Genomic DNA, 18,750 nt, shown 5'->3' on the forward strand with positions numbered 1-18,750 from the left:
GTGTGGGAGTAACTGTGCATCATTTTAAAAGGCAGCTCAGCAAGTACAGGGCCACGTGACACTATATGCCCCAGACGTGGGACCAAGAGGGGAACACATTTCCCATTTAAACCGAATCAGTCAGGAGGTGGCCATCGCACAAGCCAATGTGTGGACATTCGGCAAAGCAGCTGCTCTGGGCCTTTGGAGACTGTTCACTTTCTGGGGGCCAGGAAGGCTGAGGAATCCAGAGAATGAGCATGAAAAGGGCAGGGGCAGGTGCTGACGCAGCGTGTGATGCCTGGGACCCAGCTAAGGCGGAAGCCATGAAAGACGCTATTGGTAAGGCTGGGAGCCCCGGATGTGTGCACGCTCAGGAACAAGGATGTTTCCAGAGAGGCTGCAGCGCCATGGTCTGTGGGGGAATGTTCCCCTCTCAGGAGCCACCTTCGAGGACAGATCTGTCTGTGTTTACTGTCACCCTGGGAGGAAGCAGGTACAATAGATCTTTGGCAAAATGACCTTTCCAAAAAGCAGGGCAAGATGTCAAACTACTCACCAAGTTTTACAACCACACCTTGGAGTTGAGAGTCTAACTTCTGCAGATATTAAAGGCAAAGCAGTGAGTGATGGGCTGTGGTGTGGCTCAGTGGTGAGGGCTTGTCCCGCAAGCATGAGGCCCTGGGTTCCATCCCCAGCACCAAAAAGAAAAGGGGACAGGCTTGGAGGGACTTTGGAGTTGACACTGGGACCCCCAGACAGCAACCCAGGCTTCATTGAAAACGCAGACACGGCTAGAGATCCTTCGTGCTACAAACGTGGCAACACCTTTTTATTTAGAGTAAGATGTGTTCACATCCAGCATGACAAAGTTTGTACAAAGTTCACAATTTAAAAATGAAGTATCACAGCAACTTGTGATTCCACACATTTATAGCAAAATTAAAGTGTCAACAAACCCATGCCGTGTAGTACAAAAATAAATCAAACTTCAGTTCCACAGAGAGCACAATAAATAGTTTATACAAAATTCTGTCTTAATAAATGATTACTTAAATTAACTTAGAAATGAATATGAACAATAAGTTATAATAAATAAGCTCTGATGAGTCACAATAATTCCATATGAAAGGTCAGCATTCTAACATGTGACACTTTTGTGATCCCTATATAATAGTCACAGATAACTTTTGATTTGATATTATGTACCAACGTTACATGAGCAGCAAATTTGTGCTTAGAATCCCTTTCCATTGTACATAGGTGATAACAATAAGAATCCAAACTGATACTACCTAATACTCTACTAAAAGCATTACTACATTGGCCAGGAAGCTGCAGACAAGACGCGGTGGGGAAATGCATATGCCGCTATGAACAGGGGCCGTCCTGAGGCGAGGCGAGCGCCTGGGACCATGTGTATGGCAACAGGTGACAGTAAGCACCTTGCTTCAGCTTTCAAAAAGGCAATTCTGAGCGTGGCAGCTACAACTAATCGCGCAACAGAAAGGGGGCGCTGTAAGAGACAGTACGGCAGAGCCCCAAAGTAATTACATAATCTTTTTTTTTTTTTCCCAGCTAGTTATTAAAGTCCTCGTGGAAAACTGTAAGCTTTTGTACAGTGAGCAGTATAAAGTGCCGCTGGGATATACATATATTTATACATATATATATATACCGAGGTTGAGTATTGTATCAGAATATTTGTAGTGAGATCCCTGTAGTCTCCCTTAGCAACCGTGCTGGGTCAGCCGTGAGGGCCTCCTCTATGATCAATCCACCCAGGTTCAGGGCCACCAGGCCACTGACACAGGAATTGCACACCTCCGTACGGATATGTAGGACAAGGTAAGTGCAAATAGTCGACTGGCACATTGTGTGAACAATGACCCTGTAAGTCCTGTTCTGCTAAAAATATTTTTTTTTATTTTTACAAAACCCATCTTTTTTTTTTATTTCATAACAAAATTTTAAAGTACTTTTGTACTTCCTGCATAACATCAAGACATGGAAGGGAGAGATGCTACTAAAAGAAATCAAGTCAACATCAGGAAACACAACACATTTGTCAAAGGACTACTCAGAGGGCAAATGCAGCAATCAAAAGTGGTCTTATGCATACAGATAGTGCAGTCATTTGGAATAAAACAATCAAATCCTCAAGGTATAAACAAGTCTAAGATGATCTAGTTTAAAGCAAAAAAAGTGCTGAAGTATATTTAGTTACTTTTAAAATCTGATTGCATTCATTCTTAGAATAGGTCACAAAACCAAACAAGGCTATGCAAACGCTATGTGGTCAGCTGGACCCAGCGGAGGGTAGAACGTCGTTTTCAGAGAGCTCTGAATTGGTCCAAAGCTTATTCAAAGTCAGCTGGGGCAGGAGAGGAGAGGGATGTGTTTACTGAGCCACTCCCCTACCCGTCCCGCAGAAAATCCAGTCCAGCAACCGGAATACTCACAAGCCACTAGCCTTTTTCCCCTTGAATGTGAAATAACAACAATAATAATGATCTTTTAAAAAAAAAGTGTAAAGGGGAAATAAATGCTCTTAAATGATCTTTTCGCTCAAATTGGAAACACAACTTCTTTTAGGTGAACTACATTTCGGTAACAGTTCAGAGGGGCACGGGACTCTAGCAGAGATAAGAGAAGGTTGTTCCAAGGTTTACTGAAAATGCAAAAGGAAATCTTCGTGTTGTCCACCTCTGACAAGCTCTGTCTTAACGGAAGTCTCCATAGTCACACCATGTAATGTTTAGGAGTTAATTTAAAAGTGCTGTTTAAGCTGCTTTGAATCTTCTGCCAAGTTTCCATGGCTTGATGTTGTCTTACAATAAATTACTTATTTCATTTCTTACAGTTAATCCATAAGCCATTTCCTTGGAATGCAAAAAACCTCATTTATTGCCCCCACCATACACCATCCTCCTAAAACAAACAAACAAACAAAAAAAATCACATAATATTTCCAAGCATTGTTCAAAAATAAAGCATTTTTGCAACCAATTCTTGCTATGAAACAATATGCACACAAAATGTACTTCTTAAGTTCCATAAAGTCCTCTAACATGAGGCAAATGATAATGTCTACAGGTGGCCTGAAGGCCACCCCATGATCATTCAAAGCTGTTTTTTTTCTTTTAAAATCTTTTTCTTTTCTGTCCATTTCAGTTCAAAATACTAAAACATTTAATCACTAAAGCATTAAAAAGAATTTACACTCTATTTATTTTGATCAGCTTACCTCTTCAGAAATATATATACCCCCAGATGTGCACACAGTAGCAGCTATAAACATTACATGGCATATCACACTATGTCGGCTCATATGAAAACGTACAAAATGTGAATGTATTCAAAAAACTATTCTGCAGGTACTATTTTTAAAGCAAGACATAAAATCATTATGAAGTCTTGTAAGCATAACACTGTTTCAACAGAAATAAATATAGAACACTTTCTGGTAAATTACAGCAGCAAAAAGCAAGAGGCATCCTTTTTTAAGCATGATTTTCATCTCTAGAGCAGCTGTTCAGACCTGAATTCCTCTCACAGCCTGCTTTATATTTTCCAGTAGGGCTTTATTTTCTGGACTCTGATAACGGTCTTGATTTGTATACATTTCCGTCAAAGTAGTCACGTAAGCATCAAAATTTTGTTCATTGATTGGATCCTACGAGATATTAAATAGTAGTTCATATACAACTTTTATTTTCTTCATAGTATATTCACAAAAGCATCAAACAGTATCATAGCATCCTGCCGTGTTGCCTAGTCAGAGCACACTTAACTTTATGGGAGTAGCCCCTCCGATGTGTCTAGCAGTTAATGTTATGGTTTTGGGTGGTACCCGAAAACATCCAAAGACCAGAGGAACCATGGGACAACGACACAAAGACACGTGTGTCATGACGTGAACTGTGCTGGCGCGAGGCCCCGGTGCTGTGTGCTCAATCACTTACCATGTGGGGCAGCTGGATGTTGGCCAGACTGTGGATCAGGGACTGGCTCAGGTTTGCCAGCTCGTGCAGGAGGGACTCGTTCTGCTGCTCGATGACCTTGTTCTCCTCCTCGATGGTCTTCAGGTTGCTCTCCATCGTTGTAATCTGAAAGGCACAGGTTTGTGCCACATGTAACATGAGGCGGGGGGCCGGGAGCAGGAGCTCTTGCCCCATGGACTACAGGTGGGGGAATGCAGAGAGGGGAACCTTTCTGCCTAGATGCAAAGGCTTGGAGCTGAGAATGTGGCAGTTTAAGGGTTGCTTTCTATGTTTTGGAAGCTCCATTTCTGGCCCATATTGATTAGTGGTATTATTATTACTGTTTTAAATTTTGAGACAGGGTCTTGCTAAGTCACTAAGTTGCCCAGGCTGGGCTCAAACTTGCCATCCTCCTGCCTCAGCCTCCCAGGGTGCTAGGATTATAGGCACGCACCACCACACCTGGGGAGAGGCCTGGGCTGAGGGCAGCTGGACATCAGTGGTCCTTGGTGATGTTCCTTCCCTCAAGGAGGGGGAATGCTGACCCCTAACTCTGGCAGCAACATGTCCCCGCACAAATCTAGATTCTGAGGACCGTCTAGTTCCTGTGACAGAGGGAGGGGCTCTCCTATGAAGAGAGTGAGGATTTGAGTCTTGCTTGTTTCCCAGATGCCGCTGGTGATAATGTGCATTCAACCCCATAGGAGTGTCTGCCCTGATAGATCAGAATCTTGTCCAGCTGATGGAGGGGGGAAAGAATTGATGCAACACCCTGGAGAGACAATTCTTACAAGATGTATTCACCATCAGATTCAGCCAACAATACATGTGCTCTTTCTCCCAGTGCCCAAATATGTGGCTCTGGAAATGGAGGGGTTCTCATTTTTTGCAGAATTTTTGCTTCCTGTCTCAGGACTGTGGGACTGGGTCAGACCCTGCTTCTCCATATCATCTCTCTGCAGGTCTAGACTTTTGCTAAGAAGGGTGTCTGGCAGGACCAGGAGCCACTAGCAGTCAGATCCAGCCTGGGGCTGGTTTAGAAAGGCCTGGGAGCTATCACTGGTCTTTGCTTCTTTTGATGGCTAGAAAAAGCCAAAAGAATGATGTTTTGGGGCAATGCATTAGTCACACTTCAATGTGGCTTGCAGGTGTGCTGGTTGCAGCCAACGACTCTGCGCATGGTGACAGAGCAGATGTGACAAAGGTTGCATGGACTAGCACTGAAACATTTGCCATCCGATGCCTGGTCTGCACTAAGTGCCCAGGATGGTGCTTTAAAAACATTTGCACAAGAAGTATACTATGGTCCAGGTGCTGGGGGTGAGGTTTCAGACTGGGGAGGCAAAGTGAAGGCAGTGGTCTTGCTAAAGGGGGTGATGTGCCTGTCTCTCTCAAAGCAGGGTTGGAACAGGTGTTTTGAGTGTGATAGGATTTGAAAATACTGTGGATGCTGCTGTCAAGCACCACCCAACAGAAAGGCAGGCTCATAAAAATATGCTGTGTCCCCATTCACCTTCGTCACTGGATCTGGCGCCATGTGACTTCCAGCTCTTCCCTAAAGTCACAATGATCACGAAAGGGAAACATTCTGAATCCATTAAGGACATTGAGGCAGCCAGAATAGTGCATCTGAAGATATTCAGGAAAGAGGACTCCAGAGCTGCTGCAGAAAGTGACATGGATGGTGGAATGAGTGCGTTCGAAGCAAGGGGGGTGGTGGGTGGTGGATTTTAAGGAGGATTCATGGCAATGTGTCTTTTATTGCAAGACATTTAAAAATTTTAAACATTCGGGATGCATCTTGAGAACAGAATGTTAAGTGAAATAAATCAGAAGCATGAGCCTAAATATTGCACTCTTTCTCTTATATGAGAAACCCGAAGTATAACTGAATGAAATAGCAAAATAAAAGCGATAATAGGAAATGGAGAGCTGGATATTTTTTGCAGAAAAGAAAGGGAGCAAAAGATTGAGGGGGTGGGGAGGAGGAGGGGACATAAAGAGAATGAAGATGCACCCTGTGCGTTCACCAGCTCCTCGTGGTGCGTGTGATCATTGTGTGCTGCAAACACGGACTGGTAAAAATAAAAACTAAAAAAAAGCAATCATTCACCATATTTTCCAGTCACACTTTCTAGTGTGTGATTGGAAGGAGACTGGGCTGCACAGAGTATCTTGGCTCAAAGGAAAACAACCAGAAGTCTGATGAGCGGGGCATAAATACAGCGAGCCAGGGGCTCCCAGCCCTGCTAACCTCAGCAGGAACAAAGCCACTGCAGGGACAAGGGGACGTTCGCTCTGGTCCACCGGCTCCTGAGCCAGAAGCCAGGTAATCTCTCACTAGCAATCTGGCCTGAACTACTGCGATTTCACATTCTAAGACCTTACTGCTCCCTTGTCCCCAATAAAACTATGCTGGCCCTGACCCTAGGTTGCTTCTCAGCCTCCACAGAGGCTCTGCTGGCCCTCCCTCTGCTCTGTCCCGGACTGGGGCTCTCCTTCCCTTCGCCTGGCTGTGGAGTCCTGCCTCTCCCGGACCAGGGTTCACACCCGTCTCTCCTTCCGGCCTCCTTGAGTCCCTCTTGGCCCAACACCCGAGTGTCCTCCTTCCTGTTCCTTCATGGGCACTTCTTTTCCTGGACACTGACGGGCAGTTCCTACGCGTCCCACGGGGCAAAGTCTGAGTGGCAACTGCCCCTCGTTGTGGCCATAACTGTTGGTGTAAACTGAATTGAATGGGATGAGGTGTGTTGATGATGTCATGGAATCCAGAATCCAGGCTTGGGTGCACCCAGCCCGGCTGCCTGATGCTTCTGCTTTGAGTTGGATCCAGCTGAATTGGGCCGGGGTGAGGGTGGCCTCAGGGGCACCTTGGATGAGCTGCTGTGCATAGTGGTAATGGGATGGGCATTGAGGATTTCTGACCTGAGCTTTTGCTGGGTCATGACCCCAGGGACAGATCTCTTCTTATTGATCTATGAGCATAAGAATGTCTAGATTTCCAGGGACATAAACGTCGTCTTGGTCATACTGAGCTGACTCAAAACGCTGCTCAAGCACACTGCAACCTGGGGCGCTTGTGGATGGAATCTCACCAGGTGATTTTCTCCTAAATCTGAGTTCTTACAACAGGACACTGAAGGGAACTCATTTGTCTATGCAGTGGGAGCCCTCGGGTTAGAGACTGTGGTTTGAATACAGCCTTAGTATCTCAAGCCTTTGTGGGTGGGGATTAAATCCCCATCGGGTGGAAAGATTCCAGCCAGGGTGTATGAGGTGGAGCCATCTGGCAGTGATGAGGGTTTGATACGCTCATGGGGCAGGGCCGGTGATCCAGTCCTGGGAAGAGCGAGAGGCCAGAAGATTCATACACGTGCACACCCACTCAGGCTCCCTGTCCCTCCCTGCATGACATCCTGAGCATCCACGCACAGGACTCTGCCAGCAAGAAGCCACCCCCAGATGCAGCCCCTCTACCTTGCATTTCCAGAACAGGGAGCCCTAATAACCCTCTTCTCTCTTCTCTCTAGAACTCGCCCCGTCTGTGGCGTTGGTTGTTGGCCACAGTTAACAGACCGTTGCAGATGGCCACCCTGAGCACCTACTGTTGGTGGCAGGGACATCTCACCAGGGGCAACATCTGAAACTCAGGAATGCTGGGAGAGAGCTCCAGCCTCCTCAGACCTAAGCCCTCGGTGGGCCGGCCCCAGTTGTCTGGTGGAGCCCCAAGCCCTGGGAATTGCTTCCTGCCTCCCACTTCTGAGTCCTGAAACACTCTCTGCTGAGTGACTGTCACCTTCCACCATCCCACTGTTGTTCACCCCTGTTTCTGGCTGGCTGCAATTGCTGTGTCACCGTGTGTGGCTCGAGCGTATAAAGGAACGACGATGTGTCCCCAGGGTCTGTGTGGACAAATGCTCTGTGTGTGACAGCGACACCTGCCTTGCAGGCTACGATGCCTACCGAGAGACACTCACAGGTTCTCAGCAAAGCCCTGTCTCTCCTCTCTCCAACTTGCCAGGCATCCTGGGCACCTCACACACAGGGCATGTCGCATCAGCCGACGTCAGTGTAGACCCAACTCCACGATCCTATAACACTTGGGCCCACAACATCTGGGGAGGAAGCTCCTCCTCTATAGGAACAGGAGGCCCTTGGGGAGTGGCCTCTTGCCTAGGCATCTCATGAAATGCACATGCCTGGGCACGCACACACACACACACACACACACACACACACACACACGCACACACACACAGAAAACAGCTGGCTGAAGGCCACTCCGTCACAGCAAGCATTGCCACCGGACGATTTTGGCAGAAGACCAAGGTACTGGGGGAAAAAATAAAGGGTCCAACAGTGAGGCTGAGGAACACCACCCCATTCCCCAAAGTGGCTTCTCTGCCATGCTCCTCTGTGTGACAGCGCACGTTAGCACGAGAATTAAGGGCTTCAAAAACTGTTACCTGAGTTCTGAGTTTAATCATGTCGGCCTCCATCTGGGAATTGGATTCATTGAGCTCTTTGATTTCTTCATCTAACTGTTTGATTTCTTCATCATTTTCTATACCTGTGTGGCAAAATTAACACATTAAAACCACGACCCCAGGAGATTTCAGAGTTAGAATTTTGAGACCCCCTCTTTGCTCTTTTCATAATTAGACTGCAATTTGCTTGGGAAATATCCCTTGGATTAAAACAACAGTGCCACAGTGTGTGTTTCTATTCCCCTTAGTGCTGCCTCCACCACAACCTAGGTGTCTAAGAAAGCAAAAAGACATTCAACTAAAGCTACAAGAAAACCTCCTGAGGCTGGACCTCAGGTGTGGCTTGTGAATGAAAGAGAAGTTGCACCCTAAACAGGGATGCCCAGTGTGGAAAAGCCCTCTCTGTAAGGCAGCTAGTGCCCCTCTCGGCAGCTGGGGCCTCTGACCAGGGGGCGGTGGCTGGGTACTGAGATCCTGTCAGGCAGTGGCCCAGGTGCGAGCAGTCCCTCCTCTGGGACCTCAAATATTCCCCTCAGTGTTCTCTTCTTTCTGAACTGGGCCTTCATCGACTGCTACGTCCTTTCTTCTCTAATGAGTAGCAGATGGACAGAGACTCGGGCCAAGCTGCCAAGGGTTCCTGCTATAGCTCGGGGTGTGTTTGTGGGTGAGATGCTGGATTAGGCATCTCGCTCAGCGCCTGGCATGGGGTTAGAGACCCATGTTTGTTCTCTCTCTCTCCATGGTCTTCCTGTGTAGCACTGGCTGGCTCTGAAGTCTTGGCCAATCCTCTTGCCTCAGCCTCCCTAGTGCTGGAATGACAGTGTGCAGCACCACGCCTAGCTATGAGGACACATTTTGTATGAAGTCTCTCAAACTTGAATGGAGCACTGAGCCATTTCACCTAGGGGCTACCTCCTCTGGACACCTTGTGTAATCAGCCCAATAATAAACACCTTGTTTTGTGTCTCTGGGTAAGGACGATGTGGTCAATGCCAATTGTTCATGAGCAGCACTGAACTGATTCACAGTGGAACTGAGCCATGCCAGGCAGGTTGCGGCTGTGTGCTCTTAGGAACCCTGGACCAGACTGCTGCTCTGTCTCTGGGGCAGTGATACCACAAAATCACCAACCAAAATCCCAGGGCAATCTGGGGGTGGTGGTGTACGCCTGTCATCCCAGCACTCAGGAGGCTGAGGCAGGAGGATCACTGCAAGTTCAAGGCCAGCCTGGGCTGCTCAAAGTTCACGGCCAGTCTCAACTACCTAGGGAGATCCTGTTTCAACAAAGAAAAAACAGCCAACCCAAAGGGCATGAATGACCCCAGGAGAGTCTGAGCACACTGTGTCCCAGAGGCCTGAAGGTGGGGCACAGGGGCTTCTGGGCCCAGGGGTGTATGTAGCACTGCCCCTGCCCACACCACCTCTGTACGCACAGAAGCAGGTGAGAATTAGAGGAATTGGAGCAACGTGGGCACTGGGCATGCTGAGCAAAGGGGAGGGGACAGGCAGGGCTGCCATCCTTGCTGTCTGGTCCCCAGTGCCCTGGAACCTCTGCTGGGGGCAGAGCAGGACAGTGGGCATCATGGATGCTAGGGACGGGGCGGCAGGTAGGGCCAGAAGTATCACTCCTCTCCCTGCCTAAGACTTGAGCTGTGCCAGCCCAGCAGGGACAGGGAGGTGGCCGCCGGTCCTGGCCACCTCCCCCCAGCAGCAGGCACAGATAGGGCACAGTTACCATTGCTGGCTCGCTGCTTGATGGTCAGCATCTGCTCCCCAGACAGCTTTGCCTTCTTCATGGCCGACGTGGCTCGTGGGCACCCGGACAGGCTGGGGACAGACAAAGATGGCGTTAGTCACAGGGCGCAGGGAGAGCCATGGTGCAGTGCATTGGACCAGGCCCAGGCCTGCCCGGGGCTCTGCAAATGTGGGGACCAGAAAAGACCTGTGCATGCAGGGTGAAGTGTGTGTGTGTGTGTGTGTGTGCGCGCGCGCATGTGTTGTGGGCCCTTTGGAGTGGCGCCTCTGAGGCCAGTGCACACTTGTGCCTCATGCTGTGCCTTCCAGCACTGTCAGGAACGTTTGCAAAGTGACTAAATTGCTTAAAGCACTTTTTAAATGGAAAGCATCAGACTACACAAAAGGTTGAAATTCAAACTGGATTTCCAACAGGAGACCTAGACAGAGCAGGATGGTGAGTCTCCACCAGGTTTTGTCACCACAGCCCTGGCCCACCCGGCTTGTTCCCCACCTCCCTCCACCTGGGTGGGTTCTCTGGAAGAAAGTTCAGGTGTAACAACTACCACATTGTCAGCTGCAGTTTTTGTTTTGTTTTGTTTTGACAGCACTGGGGATTGAACGCAGAGCTTTCTCATAGAGTTACATCCCCAGCCTTTTTGTTTGTTTGTTTTTGGTACTGGGGATCGAACTCAGGACCTTGTGCTTCATCCCCAGCCTTTTAAAAATTGTTTTATTTTATTTAATTTATTTATTTTTTTGGTACCGGGGATTGAACTCAGGTCCTTGAGCTTGCGAGGCAAGTGGCAGAACCACTGAGCTAAATCCCTGGCCCAAAATTGTTTTATTTTAAACATTTTGTTACAAGGTCTTGCTAAGTTGTCCAGGCGGGGCTCAACTTGTGATCCTCCTCAGCCCAGGGCTTGGCCTGGAGGCTCCCTGACCATTCCCAGCCCACTGTCCAGGGCTTGTGGTCAGCTGTCATCTAGCACTTAATATGACAAGGAGCTGCAGAATTTTATAGATAAGATTTTATAAATAATGTACGGTATAGACAGTATACATATACTTTTTTTTGGTCGTACTGGGGATTGAATACAGGGGCTTTTCAATGAGCTACATCCCCAGTCCATCTTAGTTTTTTTAAAATTTTGAGGCAGGGTTTCACTAAGTCAGTAAGTTGCCCAGATTGGCCTCAAATTTGCAATCTTCCTGCCTCAGCCTCCCAGCTGGCTGGGATCACAGGCCTACAGTACCACGTTTAGCTAAGGTAATTATTTCTTTGTCCCTCTCTACACAGCTTCTAACTTCCCAGGCCTCTTTCAGAACTCGGTAGCGTCTCTTGGTCCCCAGTGTTAGGATGGGCAGTGACTGGGTGTTGGAGTGTCACGAGGATGCCCAGGACCAGAGGAGCTGCCCGGCTTCCTGGCAGAGTGACAGCCCCACAGGACACTTATTATTTTGCTTTTTCCTTTACAAAAGAATAACTGAGGTTCAGGTGGGCAATGGTTCCAGGGTAAACGCATGCATCCTCCATTGCCAGTGCCACCAGGTTACTATGCAGCCAGAGATTCTGCTGCACACAAAAAGCCTGGTTCAGTGCAGGCTCCCAGCACCTGAGGGAAGGACAGAGGCTTTCTGGGCACCTGCAGCACTCACAGCGTCTCCTTTTGCTCCCTGTTTAGGTCCTGGGGAAGCCAGGGAGGAGACACGGTGTAGAGCTAGCGCACTGTGAATGCAGCAGCCAGGACAGCAGGGTGGGAGCCTCAGTGTGGAGGCTGTGGAGGTGGACCGCTCCTTCTGCTCCCAGGGTAGCACCTTGGGTTAGTTATCAGGACTGGGTAGTGAGAGCAGCCGAATGATATGGCATAAAATATATCAAGCAGCCATCTAATCAAGCAGTCGGTGAAGCCTAAAAATGTAAGAATGTAAAAGCGGAAGAAACCTCACAAGAACAAAGGATAAAAGGCTGGAATGGTAAGGACTCTTCCCTCTGGAAAGAAGACTCCAACAGCTCCTCCTAACTCCTGACCAGATTTCAACTGGACCTCCAGAAGCAGAAATGCAAGATAACCAGTTTTCTTTTGAACACTTTTGAACTCATTTCCTTTAAAACAAGCCCCCTTCCTGTGATTTGCTTATACATACAAAAAACAGGACAGGGACCAGAAGTTAGATTTTTCTGCTCAGAATCCCTCTCCATAGACATTTATTATTATTTCTCATTATTTCCAATAAAAGTCATAACTTCTTTCTTTGGTTCACAACTTAATTTTTCATCCTTCATGGAACCATGAGCTCAGTTTGTATAAAATACAAACTCGCATGGCTGCTTCTTCCAGAGTTGCTGAGTGAGTGCTGGGTGGCAGCTCTGTGCGCAGGGCCTGGGGGCAACCTGCTGCCCAGTTCTGAAGTCCCTGTGCAGGCTAGAACCCTCCTGGCCTGAGGTCCTGCACCTGCAGAGATAGGTAGACCAGATGGCCCTCAGAGACACACTGAGCTCCGTGTCTGGCTGGCCAAGGTACTCCTGTGCCACATGGCCCTGATGATGCTGGCCTGCTGAGGACAAGGTTCCAGGGCTGTCCCCGACGAAAAGGCTGTGACAGCAGTGATTGGGAGATGCTTCCTGCAGGCTCACTCCCAAAGGCACATTTCTCATGCCTTGATTTCTAAAAAAATCCCCAAAGAAGGGGATTTAAACAAACCATCATCCTATCTTCTCCCCACCTGGAACCCCACTTCCTTGAGAATAGGTGTGTGTACTTCACAGGACAGGGGCAGGAATCAGGAAAGAGCACTTGAAGAAAAGGGGACTTCTACCCAGGAGTGGTGGTGCATGCCTCTCATCCAACTCTCCGGGAGGCTGAGGCAAGAGAATGCTAAGTCTGAGCCCAGACTGGGTGATTTAACAACTTAATGAGATTCTGTCTCAAAACAAAAAACTGCAAAGAGCTGCAGATGGAGCTCAGGGTGAAGGAAGGGGGCTAAGCATTTTGAGGGGATGAGATTGTGGCTCCAAATGACCTAGAAGCTGAAAGCTCAGGCCCTGTGGAGGCCAAGTCTGGGTTCTTGCTTTCAGATCCCAAATCTGCAGCTGGGGCAACAGTGAGGGCATCGGTGAGGACTCTCAGGCTGGAGCCAGCGTCCAGAAAACTAAATTAGGAAACAAAGGGAGGCCAGAGCATGGTGCCTCCCACTCCTTCTTCCATTCCGATCCCCTGAGAACATCACCGTGAGGGTCAAATTTGGATGTAAATCCTGAGCGCCTGGCTCAGGCCCTCAGGGTGGTGGGGCTCCCGTGGCCACGCTGCCATCTGGCAGTAGTCCGGCTGGCTCTGCTTCGTCCAGGGCCTGGGGGCGTCTGTACACCCGTCCCTGCCAGGGAGGGAAACCAACGGTGGATCGGAGCTGGGACGGCTGAGTTCCTGATGAAGGATGCCAGCCCCAGTCCACACCCTTCTCTCCTGGAGCACCAGCAGCAGCGAGGTGGTGGTTAGGGGCTGGGATCTGGGGTTTCCCTCCGTGCTCTAGGCAGCAAGTGGTTAAGGTGGCTCCGGGCCGGCCAGACGTCTGGCACCGGCGCCAGCGAGAGCTCAAGTGCGGCTCCAGCTTGGACTGCAGGAGGAGGAAGTGGAGGCCCCTGCTTTGTCAGGACGTCAGCCCAGCAGCTTTTCCTGGAGAGCATTGAGCTGCAGATTTCTAAACAAAGGAGGCGTCCAGGGGCATGTGGTTCATAGGGCAGGGCTGGGGCTGCTCACTGCAAAAGAAAACGAGGGACCTGAACTGCGCAGGCCAAGGTGACAGAAGACACGAGAACCCAGGGCCGAGGTGGGAGGACCAGGCAGACCTAGGAAACCCTGATCCTGTGTGGGCCCCGAGAGAAAGTGGACCTGGGGTGCTACACGACCACTTAGACCTGCCAGGCGGCCTGGACTTCCAGGGGAGCAGCCCCACCCCAGTAGCCTTGTCCTCATAGACATGTGTTCCTCTCTGAGCTCAGGGACACAGCCACAGGCGGGGTCTGCTCTTCACCCCCGTGTGCAGCTCCTGCCACTCAGCAGGTGACTGTCACAATACTGAGAGCTTGGTGTGCAGGCGTGAGAAGAGCCAGCATGCAGATCCATGTCTGTGTTCATTCATGCAACAGCATCTCATTGTGTCCTTAGCGTGGCAGCAACTGCTGGACCCAAGCAGGACCGGATAATGTCACAGCAGGGGCCATACCAGGCCTGTGTCCTCATGCTTCCTCCATGGCCCAGTTGTGTCTGCTCGAGTTTCAGACGACTCCAGGTGGGGTTAGACACTAAAGAAGGCGGTTCCTCCTTAAAGGATGCCACGGAAAATCTGGCAGATGTTTGCCCTGGAGTATTGGCCTGCAGGGAGGAGAACCAGGAGGGCAGGTGGGACAGGAGTGGAACATCTGGAGGCTTGAATTTGGGAGGCCAGGGCAGAGTGAGGGAAGAGCGGCAGATGGCAGGGGTGGCCCGGACCCACTCTCTGGGCAGTAACGAAGAATGGGAAGAGTTTGATCCAGAGCTCGTGCCCTGGGGTTTGCTTCCTGGGAGCTCATGGAGGACAAAGAACATCTGCAGAAGGCTGGAAAGGAGGTGGGGAGCCCTTCCCAAGCTGGTGGAGGAGGCTGGCATGGGCTGGGGTGGTGGGGGTGCAGGGGAGACCCCCCTCCCCAGGCAGGAGAGAGAAGGAGAGGTGGCCTCAATGGATCTCTGCCTGGTGCCTGACCTACAGTGTGACTGAGCGGAGAGTTCTAGGTGGCAATAGTTCTTGGAGCTTTAAAGGGTGCAGTTCCAGCGTTGCTAGTGTTTCTAGCTTCCGGTTGCTGTTGAGAACATGGCCAGCACTCCTTTACTCTGTCTTCCTGTCCATCTCTCTCCCGGCCGTCCACCCTTCCAGATTTTGTGGTGATGAACTAGGGCACGGCCATCTGCAGGAGCTGTATGCTCCACCTTGGGAGGCCACACACTCAGCCCAGCCTGACTGGGAAGGTGTTTTGTGCAGCAGTCACATCCCTGCTCAGTGGAGGAGATGAACACGCAGATGGGCCTGGCCTGATCTCTTGAAAGGCCTTGAAAAGAGGGTGCTCCTGGGAGCCACCGCCTCCGTGAACAGAGCTGTTGGCTGGAGTCTCCACCCAGCAAGGCCCTGTCCTGCTCCGGGTAGGAGCCTCTTCTCCGCTGCTCAGTGGCCTCTGCCAGGCCTCTCCGTGGGGCTCCCATGGTCTCTGCACCGAGGGTTCTTTATTTCCTTTCTTTGGTTATTTTCTTTCTCTCTCTTTCTCCATTCTCTCAACTTTCTCAGAAACTCTTATGAGCTGGTTATTAAGCCTCCGAATTGTTCATCTCTTGGGTTTAGAGACATATTTTATCCCCTTTACACAGCTCTTTACAAGGTATGGAAGACTTCTGTAGCTTTAACTCTCTAAATGACTTTCCAATTTATTTTTATTTATATATTTATTTTTTTTAGGCAGGGTCTCACTATGTAGCCCAGGCTGGTTTCAAACTTGCAGTGATCCTTCTGCCTCAGCCTCCTGAGTGCTGGGATTACAGGCGTGCTCCACCACATCCAGCTCTCCATTTTATTTTTTTAAAAAACATATTTTTCTTGGAATAGGAACACAATTACTTTTAATATGCTCTCTATTCTCTCTCTCTTTTTTTGATCTCATAACAAACCGTAGGTTTTCAAAGAGATTGCTTCCTTTTCCAGATATTCACCCCACAGCTGTCAGATACTTCCAGGGCCCCAGGGAGAGGGGAGTGAGGGAGCAAGTGGGAAAGTGCTTCAGAGATTCCTGCAAAAATAAGGCGTGGTTGGGTCCTACCCTGGTGGACGGTGGGCCAGAGGCTCTGCTGTCCCGGGCTGAGGAGCTCAACAGATGTGACCTGTGGCTTCGAGCTTTTCCTGGGCCCCGGGGGACACAGAGTGAGAGACAGATGTTGGCAGAGCTCCCTTCCCAAGTGCTGAGATATGGGACGACATAAAGGAAGCAGAGCATCCATGGTGCTCCCAGGTCGTGGTGAAGGTGGCATCAAATGCAGCATCAGCGCAGGGTGGGCATCAGTCAGGCGGGGGCACCGGTTCACCAGGGGGACAGCTGAGCTTGGTCGGCCCTGGATTCTGTGGGGGAGGTGTCCCCACACGATGCCACTCAGGTCCCCAACCCTTGTGGACATCTTCGCCTGAGCACAGGGGAAGCTCTGCAGTTCTCAGCATGCATGCCCCTGCTCAGCCTCCTCTGCTAACAGACAAATGTCCGACCAGAGTCTGGGCCTGGGTCTAGCAGAAACACTGCTCTTCTCTCTGTTCCGGAAGTGGCACCAGGTCAGATGGGCACTGGGCTGTTGCTGAAGGGCTGATGGCTGAAGTGGGTCCAGGGGGTCCCTCCGGGGCAGGGTCCTTGCAGTTCTGTCTGGCACACGGCTTGCTAGGTGGACATGGCACCCCCAAGCCAGGGAGGACCTCGGCTCCTGGAAGGCCTGCCTTGGGGACCGCTCTCCCTTGCCCCACTTCCTGTGGACTGAGACGCGGAGGCCTGGGGGAGACCTCTTTGTTTGGGCTGTAAATCCAAGGACGGAAACAAAACCCACCATGGGTCCAGAGGTCACCTTGGTGGTGTCTTCCCACCCCACCCTCAGGCCCAGCCCCTCAAAAGCAGGAGGGGGCTTCAGAGAAGGGAGGGGCCCTTGCTACAGCAGAGAGAGCAAGGATCCTGCCCCTGCTGTCTGCAGACAGGGATAGGTCCTCAAGGTGGCCAAGGGTGGTGTTGTCCCCAGAGAGGGTGCCTTTTCTCCCAAGACCAGTGGTGATGTGTCCCAAGGCTGGGACCCAGTGAGTGTCCCGAGCTGGAGCTTGCAGAAGGACCAATCCACGATGAAGCTGTGGCCTGGCCGAGTCCCAGCCCTTCTCCTCGTGGCATGGAGCTCACAGGGAGGGCCACACCCTCTCCCAGTGACTGCCACAGTCCTCTGTGTGGAGGACTCAGCAGGCCCTGGGCAGCCTCGCAGGCTGTTCGTGCACATTTATGCATGAACTGCGGTGCTGGGATCTCTAGGCACAAGAGGTTCCCTTGGGACCACAGGCCCTGCACCCCAATCCCCTTGCCTCGGTGACAGCCTGCAGGATAAGGATGTGCCCTGCTGCTCCCGATGGGACCCTGGTCACCCCCGTGTAAGTCTCTGGGCTTCGGGTGGAAACAGCTCTGGGAAGCTCTGTCTCCTGGGCCCCATCCTGTTCCGACTCCTGCATGAGCTGCCTGGGCTGTGGGGCCTCCCTAGCCTGACCTTGGGTTCAGTTCAACCATCTGATTGATAAAAACAACTCACAAAGGAAGTTCTCAACTCGATGACTTAGCCCTGCCACAATCCCCTTAGGAAATATCAAGTAAAACAAACATTCTAAAACAGGCTGTGTCCTCATTTAATAGGCACGGGAGAGGAAGTGAAGAAAAACAGATGATGTCAAGTGACCCTGGCAGAGGGCCTACGAGGGTCTCGGAAATGACTTGGAAGAACACGAGTCTTTGTCGAGGCTGCGTGAGAAGTTTGGCTTACTTCTGAGCCTGTCTGGGTTTTGGAATGAGAATTGGGGATTCCGGAGAATTCTACTAAATTTACTAAGTGGAATAAGAGACAGCCACGAGTGTGTTCAATGCCGTATCCATGGCGATGGCTTCTGAGACCCCAGGTGAGCCTCGGGGCCACAGCCCCTCGTGTCCCCCCGGGGGAGGCGCACAGAGCCTCGCACACTCAGACACACCTTCAACATCGACTCTGAGGTGGGCGCTGCGCAAAACCGTAGTTCGTGTGCTGCTTCACCCATGCAGGGTGCCTGCTTCTCCTTGGCATGTTCCCAATGCATCTGTCTTGGATCTGAGGTCTTCGTGTCACCACGAGGCCAGCCCTCCCCTGCCACTCCTCTGCCCTGCTCTGCCCAGGGAAGGCCATGGGCATCTGTGATATAGTCTCTCCAAAAAGCTTGCCTTCCTATGCTTAGCTGTGCTCTTGTATGGGATTAAAATCATTGGATTTTCAGAAAAGGATACTTTGGCCACCTAATAAAGTCAATGGAAGCTTGTTCAACAGATAAAACCTGATCTACATATGATGGAATATTATTCGGCCATGAAAAAGGAAGAAATCCTGACACAGACTACAACACAGATGTACATGGGGTGTCATGCTGAGAGACGAGCCGATCACAGCAGGACAAGCACTGCATGAGTCACACTGCAAGAGTCACACATCCCCATGGCTGTCAGATTCAGAGAGAAGGCAGGGGGTGGTGGCCTCTGGGGCAGGGTGGGCACAGGGATTGCTGCAGAGGGGATGGGAAAATCTCCAGCCATGTGGACTCTCACCCCACAGAACCATACCCTGCACATGGCTAAGGTGGTAAATTCTACTGTATGTATATTTTACCACAATGATAAAAACAAAACAAATCAAGATGGGCACTGCTCCGGGCTGCATCACCCCTCCCTGTGTGTACACTAAACACCCGTGGGGGGCGCCAGTCCCTCCGTGCATCCAGACACCCTGCACGTTGGT

General features: G+C 50.4%; 1 protein-coding gene across 17 annotated transcripts in view; it reads right to left on the minus strand.

The window, feature by feature from the left end:
• Nucleotides 1-2,704: 2,704 nt before the first annotated feature.
• Myt1l (myelin transcription factor 1 like) overlaps nucleotides 2,705-18,750 on the minus strand; it is a 385,446-nt gene continuing 369,400 nt past the window's right edge. For 8 of the 17 annotated variants that reach the window (XM_087199650.1, XM_087199642.1, XM_087199647.1 and 5 more), the window contains 5 exons: nucleotides 10,185-10,276; nucleotides 8,423-8,532; nucleotides 3,945-4,088; nucleotides 3,521-3,655; nucleotides 2,705-2,910 (listed from right to left, as the gene is read on the minus strand). In XM_087199650.1, coding sequence (XP_087055776.1) covers nucleotides 2,884-2,910; nucleotides 3,521-3,655; nucleotides 3,945-4,088; nucleotides 8,423-8,532; nucleotides 10,185-10,276 — 508 coding nt within the window. In that variant the 3' untranslated portion in view covers nucleotides 2,705-2,883. Of the gene's footprint in view, nucleotides 2,911-3,140; nucleotides 3,656-3,944; nucleotides 4,089-8,422; nucleotides 8,533-10,184; nucleotides 10,277-18,750 lie in introns of those variants that run through there. The other 9 variants (XM_021247219.2, XM_087199656.1, XM_021247217.2 and 6 more) reach the window with 5 other exon arrangements.

Source organism: Heterocephalus glaber, unplaced genomic scaffold (assembly GCF_053883595.1).
Source record: "Heterocephalus glaber isolate CG9 unplaced genomic scaffold, H.glaber_assembly_v1.0 deba00001724, whole genome shotgun sequence".
In the NCBI taxonomy this organism is placed as follows: Eukaryota; Metazoa; Chordata; class Mammalia; order Rodentia; family Bathyergidae; genus Heterocephalus; species Heterocephalus glaber.